The 15,796-nt window shown below is 38.3% G+C and overlaps 1 protein-coding gene across 5 annotated transcripts in view; it reads right to left on the minus strand.

Moving 5' to 3' along the window:
- Positions 1–3,488: 3,488 nt before the first annotated feature.
- The window catches only part of LOC103478352 (CUB and sushi domain-containing protein 3-like), a 245,173-nt gene continuing 232,865 nt past the window's right edge, over positions 3,489–15,796 (minus strand). For all 5 annotated transcript variants that reach the window (XM_008432116.3, XM_081597601.1, XM_017309426.2 and 2 more), the window contains 7 exons: positions 13,241–13,420; positions 12,855–12,920; positions 10,966–11,124; positions 10,484–10,596; positions 9,675–9,762; positions 7,082–7,223; positions 3,489–5,908 (listed from right to left, as the gene is read on the minus strand). In XM_008432116.3, the coding sequence (XP_008430338.2) occupies positions 5,749–5,908; positions 7,082–7,223; positions 9,675–9,762; positions 10,484–10,596; positions 10,966–11,124; positions 12,855–12,920; positions 13,241–13,420 (908 nt within the window). In that variant the 3' untranslated portion in view covers positions 3,489–5,748. The remainder of the gene's footprint in view (positions 5,909–7,081; positions 7,224–9,674; positions 9,763–10,483; positions 10,597–10,965; positions 11,125–12,854; positions 12,921–13,240; positions 13,421–15,796) is intronic.

Genomic DNA, 15,796 nt, shown 5'->3' on the forward strand with positions numbered 1-15,796 from the left:
CAGGCCTAAAATCTGGGCTTAGTGACTCAGACCTAGAGACACATTAAGACAATTACAACGTTGGTCTTCTATCACTTGAATTGAAGGGCTAATGTCTCGGCAAGATCTAGAGAAACTCATCTGAGTGTTTACCTTTAGTTGCATTGATTGCTCAAGTCAATCAGTCTTGCTGCAGATGATCCAGAACGCTGCTGCTTGGATTCTCAGTGAAATTAGGAAAGTAGAGCACATCAACCCAGTTCAAAAGTCCTCTAGTTCTATGTGGCTTAGAGAATACACACTAAACAGACATAAAATACTTCTGTTGGCACCAAAGCACATCAGAAACTATTACTTTTATGGTGGAAAGCAACCGCCTTGTTGCTGAAATGTGCTGTACAAATAAACTTGACTTAAAATACGATTAAAAATTATAATCAATTTAATATTATTTCACAAGTCAATAATAACCGTTTAAATTTAAATAGAAGCAAATAATTCTTTTTTTTTTTTTTTTTTTTGGTAATTGAGAACACCAGCCATCACGTCTTGGGGATCATCAACCGGCTCTGGCCATGTAACCATGTATAGACCAAACTGATTATCTCTGCCCGTCACATCGCTTCGCCACAAACCCACCGACGTCTGCATGGACAGGCCGATATAATCGGCTTACTGCGCCATCCTGCTCAGTCACCAAATCTGAATGGAGCATTTGTAGGGATGACATGGTACAGAAACTGCTGCATGAACCCGTCACCGGGCACCAGAGGAGCCCCTCGGAGGATTCCCCGACACAGAAACCGGAGTGCTAATGAAGCAGAGCGACGTTCGGGGGAACAAACACGGGTCAAGTCCGTGTTGTATTACAATGAGTTGTACGCTCACAGTGAGAAAACACCCTGAGTTTTCCGACATCTCCTCCTGCCACCAGCTAACCTTGCACCATCATCCCGTTGGCCAAATCTGCTCGGTGAAGCTTCAGAGTCATTTCAATTGGAAATCCTTCTGGCAAATATTAGTAATGCGCACACAAATCCCAGGCTTAGACATTAAAGCATGTGCTTAACCTGAGCCTCAAATCAAACCAGTTCCTGCCATTCAGGCGTTTGACTGCTCTGCTCTTTTTCCAGTTTTTTTTTTCCTCTGCTATTTCTATCATGCCGTCTTGCAGCCTGTCTCCACTATGATTACCACAATTTGCTTCATCTCATCCCAAGACATATTATCCCGACAAACTATGAGCAATATGACGATTATACTTTTGTGGGACAAATCCATCTATTTTTATCCAGTCTGTCACAAAGTTACAGCAGAAAGCTAACTATTTTCTCTCTCTTCCATGTTTTATGACTCATTATTTTGAACATTTTGAATTCTGAGCACCTTCTGAATGGCTTCTTTAACATATGCGAGCGCACACGTCAACGTGCGTGGCAAATTGTTTCATTTGTGGACAAAATCCTCAAGTTTAATGAAATGCATGAACTGAAATGTTAGCATCACAAATGCTGAAAAATTATATATCTATATTATTTGGAAAAAGAATGCTGCAAATATTGCAGTATGCAAGATAAAGTAGATCCAAAAGTTATTTCAAAGATTTGTACGCATGCAGTAGGTCGACCCAAAAATCCTAACACCTTGGAAACCAGAACAAGTTTGATTAACAAACAACATTTCGTCTGGTGCCTGCATAAAAACAAATTCACATTTATTTTTTCTTTTAACAGATTGCACTGAATTTCAGCCACTGCCAGTATAAACAACATAAAATGTGCAAATTGAATTGGTACTCTTTAAACATCACATCTTAGTAAACTCTACAACCCTTTGAGGTGGTAAAACAAATTACAAACAGCCTTTGTGCTGTTTTTAAAAAGCTTTTAAGTAATTTTTAAAAAAATGATTTATTTCTTTTATCCCCATAATTATAGCCTTTAGAAGCAGGCCATTAAAACAGGAACTGGACAGTATGGATTGTGTTTCACAGACTAACCCATTGCATAAAACAGCTGAACATAAGTAATAAAAGCTCTAAACAGAAACTGACAATCCCAAATGGATGCAAAGTCACTTATGGCAACACAGAAAACAGGATTGGTCCAGGCTTCTGAGTTTTTCTAAAAAGCCTGCAAACAATCAAAAGGTGAGTGAGATTCGTGAAAGAGAAGTAGGCAGTTTCTCCCCCCCACCCACCCAACACTGTGTTCTCTGTTATAACACTAAGCAGAATCTTAACTTCAAGGGGAGCAAAGAGTTAGTCTAATGTTTTAATTATCTGAACCATCAAGGAGATTGCAGGTGTTGATTGTGAGGAAGCTGGTGCGTAGGCACATCCTGGCAACACAACAAAATAATTAAGTGAGCACTTGCACTCTTCAGATATCCTCAATGCAGAAAAAGTTGAATTATGTTGTTTAAAACACTGACTAGAAAGCCGACACTGTTGATGCCTTGGCAGCCACAAAGAGTGGTGGTGTTGTTTGTGGCCATCAAATTTTAAATGCGTGAAAATGTGCTTCAGGGTGGCTTCTCCTCCTTCTGCGACGTCTGGCAGAACAAAATGTTGGATGGAGGTCATGGAATGCGTTATCAAACTAAATCAATAACTGCTCTCTCCAAAATGTTCCCCCCTGTATGTTTACTCACAGTAATTAGCCGAGCAGTGACTCGCTTTTTTTCTCAGGTTGAGTCGATGAATGAGGATGTTTGACTGTAGCTGCCGTCTGATTTTCTTATCGGTATCTGGATTTCCCTTTCAAGCGGAAAGCAGCGTTAGCGTGAAGCAACTTTTTAGGGCCAAATGACATGTTTTGAGAAAGCTAACTGTAAACCAGCGGTTTTTGAGTGGTGTGGCAGAAGATGTGGATTAATGTTTTGGCACCTGCGTCACTGTAGTGCAGCTAAAGATGCGCAAGTAAAAACATGAAGAGAGTATGAGTGGAAAAGTGAGGCTTTCAGCTGCTTCCACCTACTAGCCCATTTTCTTTCCAACTTGACATATTCTGGGGAAACAGTTGGAAGAAAAAGGATTGCTAACTTAACATTATTCATCAGAAAGAACATTGTTAACCCAAATGATATCAAAATATATTTTCTCCAAACTACTTTCTTTTTAGACAAAAAGCCTCTCCTCACTGAAGAATTTATATATAATAAATACTTAGTTGAGCTAAAATGGCTGAGCTACAGACTTTGCCACACATGTACATTTCATTATTATTGCTGTATAATTAAATGGGTGGTATTTTTTATAAGTTGTGATGCTGTTTTTCACTTTTGTACATAAATGCAACTGTGGGTGATGGGTCTGTTGATGCTGGGCTGTGGACTAAAGCAAAAAAAAAAAAAAAGAAAAAAAAAAGTAATTTCCAAAATTTTGAGAAGAGCATGCAAGAATAATCAGGGCAAGTGTGGTCCATATTGGCCAAAAGGTTTGGAAACCAAACCTCGGAACACAAAATATGGTGCCAAATGGCCACAAATACGAATAAAAACAACACGACTGAATTATTTCATGTTTTATATATAAATTAACGATTTATACATTGCTGATAAAGAAAAAATACAAAATCTTTTTGATCTTACATGACATTTACATGTGAAATTTTACACAACATATTCAATAACTTACAAATGCTTTATCTGCATAAAAAATAGATCTCTTTACAAAAGTTTGGTAATATGTACATATTCACATACACAGGTTCTTGGATGAGATAACAATTGTGTGGCACATTTAAAAGCATTCTACATTTGGAGTCCCCCGGATACAAGACTCGCTGTATACTGCAAGTACCAGATGCGTTTCTTCGCTCATCCATAGGAAAAGTGAACTCTCAAAATATATTACATATTGATAACACAAGACATTGCCAAAGAGTGCCATCAAGTTATCAAAACTGTATAAATGTACAAAATGGAATAGCAATGATAGGAGTCAATATAGTGGTATAAAGTACTGTAGCAGCAGTTGCTATACAGGATCACTTTTTGCCAACATGCACAGTTATGAAATTATGAGCTGCATTCAGCCTTCTTTACTTAAACCATCTGACATCACTCCACTAAATCATTGCAAACTGTGCAGATAGATGACATGAGTGTGCAGCTTTACTAAACTAAGTGTTGGGGTTTTCCTTCGAAACTTATGCCTATACAGTATTCAAGGCACTGCAATGATGTAGAAATGTGATGACAGTGTTAAATTCATTTTTCTTTTTTTCTTTTAAAAAAAAAACATAGTTGAGTGATGGTGGCTCATGTCGAAGTGTGCAAATTCGTTCACGTGTACTGTACATTTGTTGGCAGAAGCTGATGGCCGTGTAAGCCACTGAAATGATGACTCATGTCAGGAAAAGGGTTAACAAAATGAGCCGAGGCTGTATATTCACAGAGCGTCTTAGAGTAGGAGTACGGTTCAAGAATTTTCTGTCTAAGGCACAGTTTCCCAAAGAAAACAATGCTAGTTTGGGAAAACCAGAGATGAGTTAGTGGGTGCACTTATTCTGTCTTTGAGTTACTCTAAAATAAAGCAAAAGAAATTTGTCAAGAGCAATAAACAAGACAATGAGCTTCATCTCACCTCAAACGGCCTGCTGATGCACTTTTTCATTAATGTGACGACATCCAAAGTTACAGTAAGTAAACCTCTGGGTAAACCTGGCCGGCTGTAGGGTCTGTGCACACTAGAGATTCACAACCTTGCAATTACAAACCAAAAGCAAAACGCTTGTAAAGGACAAGCAAGAAACTCCTACTTTGAGATTCGTGTGATATACAGGCTCAAGGACGGGGTTATCCACTCTAGTTCATTTGGAACACAGGAAGTTTACGAGCAAAGAGACAAAATCAGAAAATGCATGACTAACATACAGGAATGAATAAATTGCCTCCACTATTCTATTAGGGTAGTCAGCAATTTCAAACGGTCATGGTTAAATTATTCCTGACAAATTAATTGCACCCAAGTTGATCGTAAACCTAATGCAGACTATGCCACTGGTGGGGGAGATGTATTCTGCTGTTTTCAGAGAAGCTGCACCGTAACAATAAAAGCCCTAGCATTCCCAGTGGCACTCAAAAATTGTACTGCACTTCTGTAGTTAAATCCCTGGCCATATATCTCATCAGTAAGAGGTACCATCCAATTAAGAGGTATAATTGACCGTATAACTTTGAGCAGACTACAGCACTGACACAATTCAATGGGAGACGGTTACTTTTCTGCAGCAGCAGCTCCTCTAACACGCCAGCCGTTTGTAAAATAGAAAATATATTACACTGATCAACTCACAGTTGAGAGTCTTCTATTCCCCCGTGTTTAAAAATAATCTCCATTAGGACTAAGGGGAAAGGGGGAAAAAAAGAAGGTACATCTAGGTTATCTCTTTAAAAAAACAACAAGTGTTTATTTGGTATTGTGAAATAACGGCTCTATATTTATACAACTGAGCAGAAAATACTTGCTTTATCTTTATGCCAGAAGCTCTTTTATTCAAGGAGTCAACACTCACAGAGTGCAAAAAGACAAGATCTGAAAAGGTAGGAAACCTACTGCTCTTCCTTCTTATGAATGCCATCAGCTACTTGAATTGCAGCTGAAACTGTGCTTTATGCAACTGAGCAATTTTCTTGCTTTTGCTGCGTGCCAACCGAAAACGGAGAAAAAGCGTTTTCTGTGTATACTGTTCAATGAAGAAGAAGAAGAAGAAAAAAAGCAATTCTAGGTTTAATTCTCCACCCATCTCTATGCGTTAGCAGACATCAAACCATGGTGCAGATGGTGTTGAGATTGGGATCGAAGCGGACAACTTTCCCTTCCGCAGCTTTCGTGTTTGTGTTGTACATGGGGTTCTCAAATGTGGCTTGTCCGTTATTGTTCTCGTGGACGGAGCAGCCCGTGTACTGAGCTTTATCCGTTTTCCTGTGGAATGAAAAACAACAACAACAAAAAAAAGAGGTTGCACATTAGCAGAAAGACAGGCCTCCAATTAACAGCCTCTACTTTCCCCTCACATGCTTCTATTATCTTGGCGTGGACAGCCGCTAAAGGTAAATGAGGTTGTGAGGTAATTGCCGGTGAGAAGAGCAGCCCGAGTAGCCCCTGTGTCGTCTCGGTGGTAGCGGACATATTGTGAGCGAAATTTGCATGTCACAGACTCTGCACGTGAGAACTGTTCAGAGAACTAATGGCTACAAATAAGACAAAATGTCTCCCTGCGCACGCAGCACATGAACCTTCAGCAAAATACATACAGCACTAAAGCGTTACTCATTAAAATGCACTGATGTGTGCCGCTGTGTAATTCCATTCAGATGGTAATGCATTGACTAACGTTGCATCATGCTTTGAAGTCTCTCACGAGTGTGAGACTGTTTCAGCGTGGAGCCCCACTGCAGAACCGCAGGCTGTGTGCGCTGGCCTCTGTGCTTCGCCTATATTATTCCAATGCATGTTTTTCCTTTAGGTGAACGCTGAACTCAAGGATCAAGACCAGTTATTATGCCAGATTTTTACACCTTTCCAGATTCTAATTTCATATATTTACAGTCCTTAGACAAATTTAAATTTATAATCATAAGTCAGGTTTTATATACAGAACGTAAAGGAAGGAAGGTGAATTTATGGTTGAATAAATCACTCTATGGATGGAAAACGACTCTTGGTTGAACAGACTGATGGATGAATAAATAAATAGGTGAACAAACAGATATTGGGCTCAATGGATGGATAGATTGATGGATGGATGAATAGGGGTCAATAAAATGGAAATAAAAAATACTTTTCATTACTTTATTTTTTCATACTTATTTAAATTCAGTCCAATTCATTTTTATAATTATTTATTATTAACTAACTGATGATAACTTTGTACTAATTAGAAATGATGTATGATTGCACTGAAATGATTTTTGTAAAGTGACTCGAGATGACATTTGCTGTTGTTGAACTGAAGCTGTATATTTTCACATTTTTCCAGATCCTACATGAACCATGTTAACCTCTCTAAAAAAAAAAACTCGATTTGGGGAAACCAGTTAAGAAGTTCAAGTAAAGCAAATTCATATTCCGCATTTCCCCAGAAGAGTCACCTACCTCTGCTTGTAAAGATAAAAGCCGAGGCCCGCAAAGATGAGAGCAAAGAAAGGCACGAGGATAGCGACCGCAACAGAACTGCTGTTGGTGGAGCCGTTGGTCTCAGGGTCCGCAAGCGTGACATTCTCTCTCAGGGTCAAACCTACGGAAAGACACACATTTTAAACCCAGTCATCAGTGTGCAACACATTTAATGACACCATAAAGTGCAAACAGTGAAATTAAGGCGATGAAAGAAGAATACATATCTGGTCGGGATGATGACAACGATGGTGATGAAGATGATCATCATGCAGACAAGACTCAGCAGCCGTTTGATAAAAAAAAATAAAAAAACGCCAGCCGTACTGATCACACTGATAATCATCGCTGTGACTGTGATAATCGAGTTGAGAACAATCATGTGATAATGACAGCAGAGATGATGAGCACAAAGGAATGAAGCACAATGATGCTGAAGGGGATAATCTCCTGTCTGTTGCATGAATGTGGCTAAATGAGACATGGCTGACAGCAGTTATTGGGAACAAAAAAGCTGCAAATGTTCCCACTGTGGCACATTATTAAACCCAACCACATCCTGAGAGTTTGTAGGTAAATCTGACTCAGTGAAAAGCATGTGCTGTCATTTCCAATCATTCTGTTTTTTTATTTTTTTTTAATTTTAGTTATCGAGTACCAAATCATCATGCAGTAAACAATGGGTTATTAAAAAATGACCAACAGACAGCAACCGAGTCTGTTATGCTATCAACAAATCCATTTATTATTATTTGCACATTCCCTGCTAAAATCATTCTGGAGAGTCGCAAAGGAGCGAGTCTGTTAAGTAATTGCGTTACGCCAGCTTGTTTAATTTAGGAGATTTCCAATGAGCAGATGTTCCAGCAAATTGTCAAAAAAAAAAAATTGTGATACTGGTGTAAAACAACGACTCGCACTCCAGAGCTGTGTCAACACTCAAGGCCGGTAGCATCTAACTTGCCAACAAAACCATCTGGCTTGCATCTGACAACTAGCTAAGCTGAATTAATTTGCCTTCGCCACTCAAACGAATGTTTTTGCTTGATGTCTGATTTTACGTCACAACTCATCCAAATTGCCCCAGGAAAATGGCCTGCTTTCTTAAGAGCAAAGGTGAAATCCGAGGTAGCAGATGTTAGTGGGTTATGCGCGCACTCAGGATCGGAGTCATGCTCGCGTGTGTTGTGAGGACGAGCTGACAAGTGCTTTGGTTGTTAAGAGACTGCATCAGCAGATACTAGATACTAGTATCTGATGCAGATACTGCATCAGATACTAGAGCAATGTCTGAGCAAAAGATCACTGCTATCGTGGAGAAGAATCGTTACATCCAGCTCCACAAGGGAGTACAAGGTTTTAGGAATGATTTTTTTGGGAAACTAAGAATCCATTTTGGTTTTATTTTATAACACAGAGTAAAAGTTTCACAAATCAGACATCGTGTTTTAAAGAATCTCTGATAAGCGTACAGGTTTGACCAATCCATTTGTGGCAGCCTTCATCGTTTCTCATTCAGCTCACAAGCAGAATGATTCAGAGATTCCCACCACACCACACAGTTTTAGTCTAACTTTAGCTTTTTTTTTCATAACATGACAAGCTTACTATTGTTTAATTCATAAATACATTTAAACACTAGTAGTTACTTTGCAAATATTTTACAGCAAAGATGCCATAAATATCTGAGCTAAAATCTCAACAATAGGAGATTAAAATCTCAAAATTTCCAGCAAAGTAAATTGGTGAACATGGAGACTGAATGGTTAACAGAGTGAGCTTGCTGACCAAGGAGTCACACTAATGTCTTAGGACACTATTTTTCAACAGGAGGGGTGTGGCCTCCAGAGGTTGCTAGGTGTGGGGCATCTTAACAGCTGAAGGGAAGATAAGAAAAAAAATGCTAAAGAAAAAAAAAGAATCTAATCAATTTCCAATCACAATTTTTATCATAAAATCTAATCTGCTTTTTAATCATCAATCAATCAAGCTGCCAGTTAAATTTATTGAGCTGCTTTGCACAGGAAGCGCAGAAATGGAAATGTTTTGACAAGAAACAAAAACCAAAGGAACCGTCCAGCAGCGGCTAAAACACTCCAAGAACTAATGGCCAACTAAAATCAAAGGCATGGGGTACAATCTAGGCTAAATGAATGTAATAATTATTAAACAAAGAAGTGAGAAAAAAAACAAAAACATTGATGTTTCTTCACATATTTTTTTAGCATTGCCTGTAGGTTTGCAAACAGGTTCCCTGCCCAGAAGTATACTCTGTTTGGATACGTTTCTGGGCATACAGCATGCTGTTTGGGATAAGGGGCATGGAGAAGTGACCCATATCTAAGGTCACTTCTCGTATTATTAAGAGTAAACCAATACAAACTCCTCACAATATGACCCCAAGCAACAAACTCACACAGAGTGTCCAGAATGAAACTTAAACTTCCACATGAGGAAATAATAAACAAAACTGACTTTTGGATTAAAATGTAATTCCTTCTCTTTCGTCTGCCACATGAGTATGAGTGACAGATGGTGGCGGGAGTTTGGGGTATTTTTCGGAGTTGCTTACCAAGTCGCTGTAGTCCAAACTGTCCGTAGTCTTTACCCTGTATGAAACCCTGGAACACGTAGCTGCCACCCTCAGGCTCAGCCGAAACCTACCAAGGAAACACAATGCAACACTGAGAAAAGTAGAATGTACATTTGGAGTGTGCTTCAGCAAAGCACTTGAAAAGGTGTGAAGTATATTCCAAGCCTTATCAAAGGCTGCAGACATACTGTATTAGGTATGACAGTCCACAGTCCACACATTTTGTTGCTCTAAAATGTGAAATAACACCTTTGTTATTTTTTAAATTGCATTCCACAATAGGAGTCGTGCAGCACGCCAACAATAGCTCAGTGTGGTGCGCAGTTGCCTGTCAAAAGGTTTTATTTGTTGGACCTTGAAGTTTATTATTGTAAAAAAACAAAAAACACAGCTCTGACTAGAATTGTTACGCAGCTGTTGCAGGCCTGTCACATGTCAACTTTATGTCGGACACTTATTCAGCAACAGAGAACAAAAAGCAGATTCATAAGCAGCTAGCGATGCATTCAGCGTACTGCTAATTTGGATTAAAGTAAATCTAAAGACACTGTGAGTACGGAAATGAGCATCCCTTTAATTGGATTCTGACTTTCTTGCAGAGCTTTAAACAATATCAAAGTTGTAATTAGAAGACTTTGCAATAATTAGGTCCAGGAAAGCCTTGTTTTCTCCCACAGATTATGCTTTGCTGCCTGAAACATCAACTTGAAAGTAACAAATCTAATTAGAAATAAAACAAGTATTTAGGTCTCAGGTATCATTTCAAAATCCCTAATTGGTATACTCACAAATCCATCCATTGCCCAGGACTCATCCGTAATCCTGCCCAAAGAGCTGTAGGTCAGCGCTCTTGTCTGATACAGCAAGAGTGTTAACCGTGCCTCCTGGCGTTTGTACACACCTACATGGCGTAAAGCAAAAAGGCAAACAAGACATGAAGTAAAAAAGAAGTAATTAAAACAGCAAATTGAGCCTAAAAAGTAAAACAAAAATCACACTGAGGAACGTAGAAGTTTCACATGCAGAAAAGAAAAAAATTGAAAAGAGGAAGAGAGCAGGCATAAAACTCTTGAGTGGGCAGACAGTCAGTTCTGACTAATTCATCCGTCTTTAAAGCCAATAGTTAATTTCCAGTCTCATGCATGAGATCATTTGGTGATTGACTGATTGACACGAGGCGCCCTGAAAATAAATGGAAGTGACATACAGAGAGGTGCTGGGGGAGGTGAAGGGTAGGAAGCAGGAGACAGATAATTTATAGATGACTCACCAGAGAGCAGAAACTCTGTGCTACTGTCTGTTAAAGTTACATTGACTTTTCCAGTTGTAACATTAAAGCTGGTGACTGTCAAACTCATTGGCTGCTTCTGCCCCTTGTAGTCGTAGGAACCCTTCCAGACGAAATCCGGGGCAAACACATCGTCTGGGACTGAAGGGAAACAATGAAAAACATTAGAAAATAGAGCCAGGTAGGAAACAACCAGATGTGAACAGCATATCGCCTTGAAGCATCCAACGGTTGATCATTTTTTCATTCAAGTTGTATAATATCAAATTATTACTTCAATTATTGTTGGAAATTATTTGTAGAAAACAAAGTCATGGTTAGAATGACCACTTTCTAAAAAATGTAAAGAGTTGGAAATTACCTTTGTAGTAAAAGTTGCATAAACCATTAAGACTGCTGATGCTTCAAGTGAATTATTTGAGATATTAATAATGAAGCTGTAGAATGTAGTTGTGAAGAGAACTTTTACTATTAATATTTACTGCAATGATGATACAAGTGGCAAAGTATTTAGTTATATAATTACATATATTGACATTAAATCTATCATTACCTAAAGTCAAAGGTAATGATACATTACCTTTTCCTTTTACAACGACTACTGCTCTTAAAATTAATGTTTAACTGAGGATGCATTCTGTAGTTCAACTATGCTGCTAAAGAAATCATAACAGTTGTGTTAAATCCCATTATGAAATGTAAGTGACACATTTATTTGTTATCTCTTAGAAACAATGGTTGAAAATAGGTTAGAAACAAAACTAAGGATAAAAACCATCCTGTTAGTTTTTAGGGTTCACACATAATCAATTAGTGTTTAACATAATAACAAATTCGTATCCCAATATATTTTTTCACCACAGTAACAATGAATAATAAGACAAATGTTTGTGCATGCAAACTGTTTTGCCTAACTAAAAACACTGACATATTTTGACATGGCAGGATTTAGTTCAGTTTTGTTGCTTTTGTGTAAGTTAACACAAATGACATGAGATGACATTTTACAAGAGAACTAGGTCAGATTCATTTAAAGTTGCAAGAAGACATATGACAGTATAATGAAAACATCTAGCTACAGTCACACAATGAAAGTAAGTTAGTCAGTCACATGCTAAATGGTGAAATCTGTATCTAATGAAGTCCATTGACTTCACACAATTCCTCCTGTCATATGAACACATTGTGACAGTGCAGAACAGTTTTCTGAATTACATGCATGATTTTAGCTAAAAGTCATACAAATTATGAGGTTTTTTTGTTTATGTTGCTTCTGTGTCCCAGAGTCAAATTCTTTCTTTATTTCCATTACAAATACTATTATTACCAGTAACAGGCATAGAGTATAGTACAATTTAGAGGCAAGCTAATTACCATCTTGCACTGATATTTCCTAATTAAAAAGATCTTGCTTCTTCTGTGACCTTTTCATATTCCCTCCTGATAACAAGTCTAGCACTAATTGCACGTAATTATCCTTTTGTAGTAATTTTTCCTCCTTGATGACTTTAAATTTCAAAAGCAAAACCGATAAAGGGGTGTAAAGTTAGAAAGTATTGTCATTAAAGAAATTAAACAAAGTCTATTAATCTGCAAACTATTTTACTCATGTATACTTCGATGCTCATTTATACTTCGAAAAAAATATTTCCACAAAGCTGAGACAGGATAACAGCGAACGAAAGCTTTTCTCTGCAAAATTTTTTTTTTTTGTGCCAAAGTCAGAGTACTTCACCAATCAAGACCATAAACATGGCTGCACATCTTAAACATACAACAAAATGTTTACCAATGTAAGCAGCTTTAAATTTAGCTTCCTCCAAAACGCTGTAGCATTTTTACACAAGTTGCTCGTGTATTTAAATACCCACCCTTCATCTTAGGGCTCGGTGTCCCTGTCACGGGTTTGACTATTTTCTCTTGGGATTTTGATCCAACTGCAAATGAACATAAATATGCATGGTCACTGAGATGTGGCGATGCACTGCAAGGCTTAAAGCTGCAGGAACACAGATATAACATCCTGCATGCGTTAAGCTTTCCCTTATTTTCTTGCAGCTGCAACTTAAAACACTTCTGGAAAAATACAAACACACACATCCAAACAGTCTTACAACACACCCAGTACAATAACGCACTCCCCCACTCTCTGCATCCTACCGTATGCATCAATTCAAAGCCCTCCCCTGAACATTTTTAGTTTTACTTCACCACCCTCTCCATCATCTGCCCCTGCAGACCTCTGCCGACAGCGTACCTCTGCACACAGGCACCTTGCCCGTCCAGCTGCCGTCAGAGCGGCAGACGCGGTGCTCTGAACCCCCGGAGAGGAAATAACCTGGCTGACAGGTGTACACGAGGGTGTAACCGTAGGAGGGCAGGTCTAGACCCATAACGTCAGAATTGGCTGGGCTCCTTGGCTGCTTGCAGGAGTGAGCTGGAGATTAAGCAGAGGGCAAATGTGTTATTACACACATCTATGGGGAGACACAAATAACAAGCGAGCCAAATTCACACACCGCTCTGTACACAGTGAGGCTTACACACACATGCACACACACACAAGTGTAAAGATAGACGAATGTAATTAAGTCCTCATGAGGAAGGGGGAGAGAAGTTGAGGTTTAAAAAACAAGGATTGGACTGATAAAGGAGCCTCTGTCAAAGCCAGTGATTTGCAATTTTCATAATAATAACACCAAAGTTAAATGGCAGTATGAAGTTCAACTGGTTAGTGTTTGCATAATTTACCAATAAACAAACACTCCTCCGTTTCACATTGTGTTTTTCTTTTTCCGTAGCAAAACGTGCAAATATTAGCCATGCAAATTTTTTTGGTTTAAAAATGCACCACTAAAATAACAAAAGCATGTAAACTTAGAGAGCTTAGAACCAAGTAAAAATTCTTTTAAAAGTTAGAAGCGATTCATGTCTGCCTTGAGGTGATCACGTTGGCACAGAGAATGGAGGAGGCAGAATGACACCAGTGACCTTCTTGAGTGAAATACATGCTGAAAACAGAACATGCAAAGCATTTAGGATCAGAGGGACCAGCCAAAAAAAGTGGTATAAATAGTAAAAAAACATTAAAGTTGTTTGAATTAATGCTAATTCATTGATGTTTATGCTGCCTTTCTTGTCTGCAGTTGCTCTCATGAGAAACACGGTTCTTATTCCTTAGGATGTGGTTCAAGTGGAGAGACCGCTGGCAGCAGACAGCATCCTACCTACGCTTACCGTGTAAAGTATCTGTGTGAATAACACCCTAATGTAAACTTCACAATGGTTAAACGGTTTATTATGTAGAGTTCATATACAGTAAATATGTACAGTGTTTTAGGTTAGCAGAAGCTTACTTTCACCCTGCCTCTCTTGGGCTAACCATCATCTTAAACCTATGGGACAATACAAAATGAAGAAGGCAAATCCTGAACTTGTCATGTTACAGTGTTACTGGGGATTTCGCAGCGTTCCACAAGTCAAAAAGGGGATACAGGACTCATCTAAAGGTGCTCTGGTCACATGGGCTCAAACTCAAATCTTTGTGGTTACATCTAAACCCAAACAAGACAGAGGTACAGTTATTTTGCAAAAAAAAAAAAAAAAGAAGACAGAAATTACAATCCGTAGATCTGCCAAGCTGGAAGAGACATACAGCCACATTTGCATAAAAATTAAGTTTTACAGAGTGACATGTATTTGAGTTATTGAATTCAAATACATACCAGTGTAACTGATAAAGAAGCTGAAACCGACACAACCCTTCCCCTTTACAAATGCAATTGTTTACTACTTTGAGTAGCAAACGAAGTAGTAAACTTACACAAAACATCTCCAGTGCATAAAATACACTGAGGCTGTGATTGTAACATGACACAATGTCTATTAAAAGGAAATAAGAAAATACTCTTGCAAGACACTGTAAAAATCTGTACATTAGAGTGGTTATGCTGCAGATAAATGAGGTAGAGAGCAATAAATTACTAGACCAGTCTAATTGGACTAAAGTGAAATGCATATTAAATTCATACAATACAATCATATTAAATAAATTGGAACATTACTAAGAAGCTTATTTATTTCAGCAGCTTAATTTACTAAATGAAACACATTATATGGATTAATTACACACACACTGATGTTTTCAAGTCTTTCTTTCTGTAAATTATGATTATTTCTACTTACAGCTGCTAAAACCTACAGTCTTTACAATTGGCATATTACATTTTACTTTTAGAAAAACATTTTGAAATGTGGGCTTAATGAAAAGTTTTTATTCTCAAAAAGGTGCTTTTAATTTGACAATTGCACCTACTCAGAAAGCATCTTCTGGTTGAGAGTAAAGTTTGTGGGCAAATGCCTGAATGCATTTTAAAAACATGATTATCATCACCAGGATATGAAAGCATCTCTCAGTTGAATGAGCAGTGAGAACGGTCAGACTTGATAAAACAACGACAGCTCTGAAAGCAGCAATGACAATGATGCATGTATTTTCATTTTACTAAGGCAATAACCTCAAAAAAATTAAATTAAATTAAAGATGGTGACTTTTGGGTAGGTCGTCTTCTGTCCTACAATAACCCTTCACTTTAATCCCACCGATCATTTCTGCTGTTGCATCGAAATGGCGGTTTAAATTTTCTTCACAGATAGTTTGATGGAACTTGACAGGGTCCTCAGGAGAAATGGGATAAACAGTCCAGATGCAGGTGCCTAAAGCTTGCCAAGAGACCTGCTAAAAGGACCTCGAGCTGCAAATCCAATAACCGAACAGGGTAAGTGAACACTTTCCTGCCTCACTTTTTCTTTT

This window comes from Poecilia reticulata, chromosome 16 (assembly GCF_904066995.2).
Source record: "Poecilia reticulata chromosome 16, P_reticulata-male-v2, whole genome shotgun sequence".
In the NCBI taxonomy this organism is placed as follows: domain Eukaryota; kingdom Metazoa; phylum Chordata; class Actinopteri; order Cyprinodontiformes; family Poeciliidae; genus Poecilia; species Poecilia reticulata.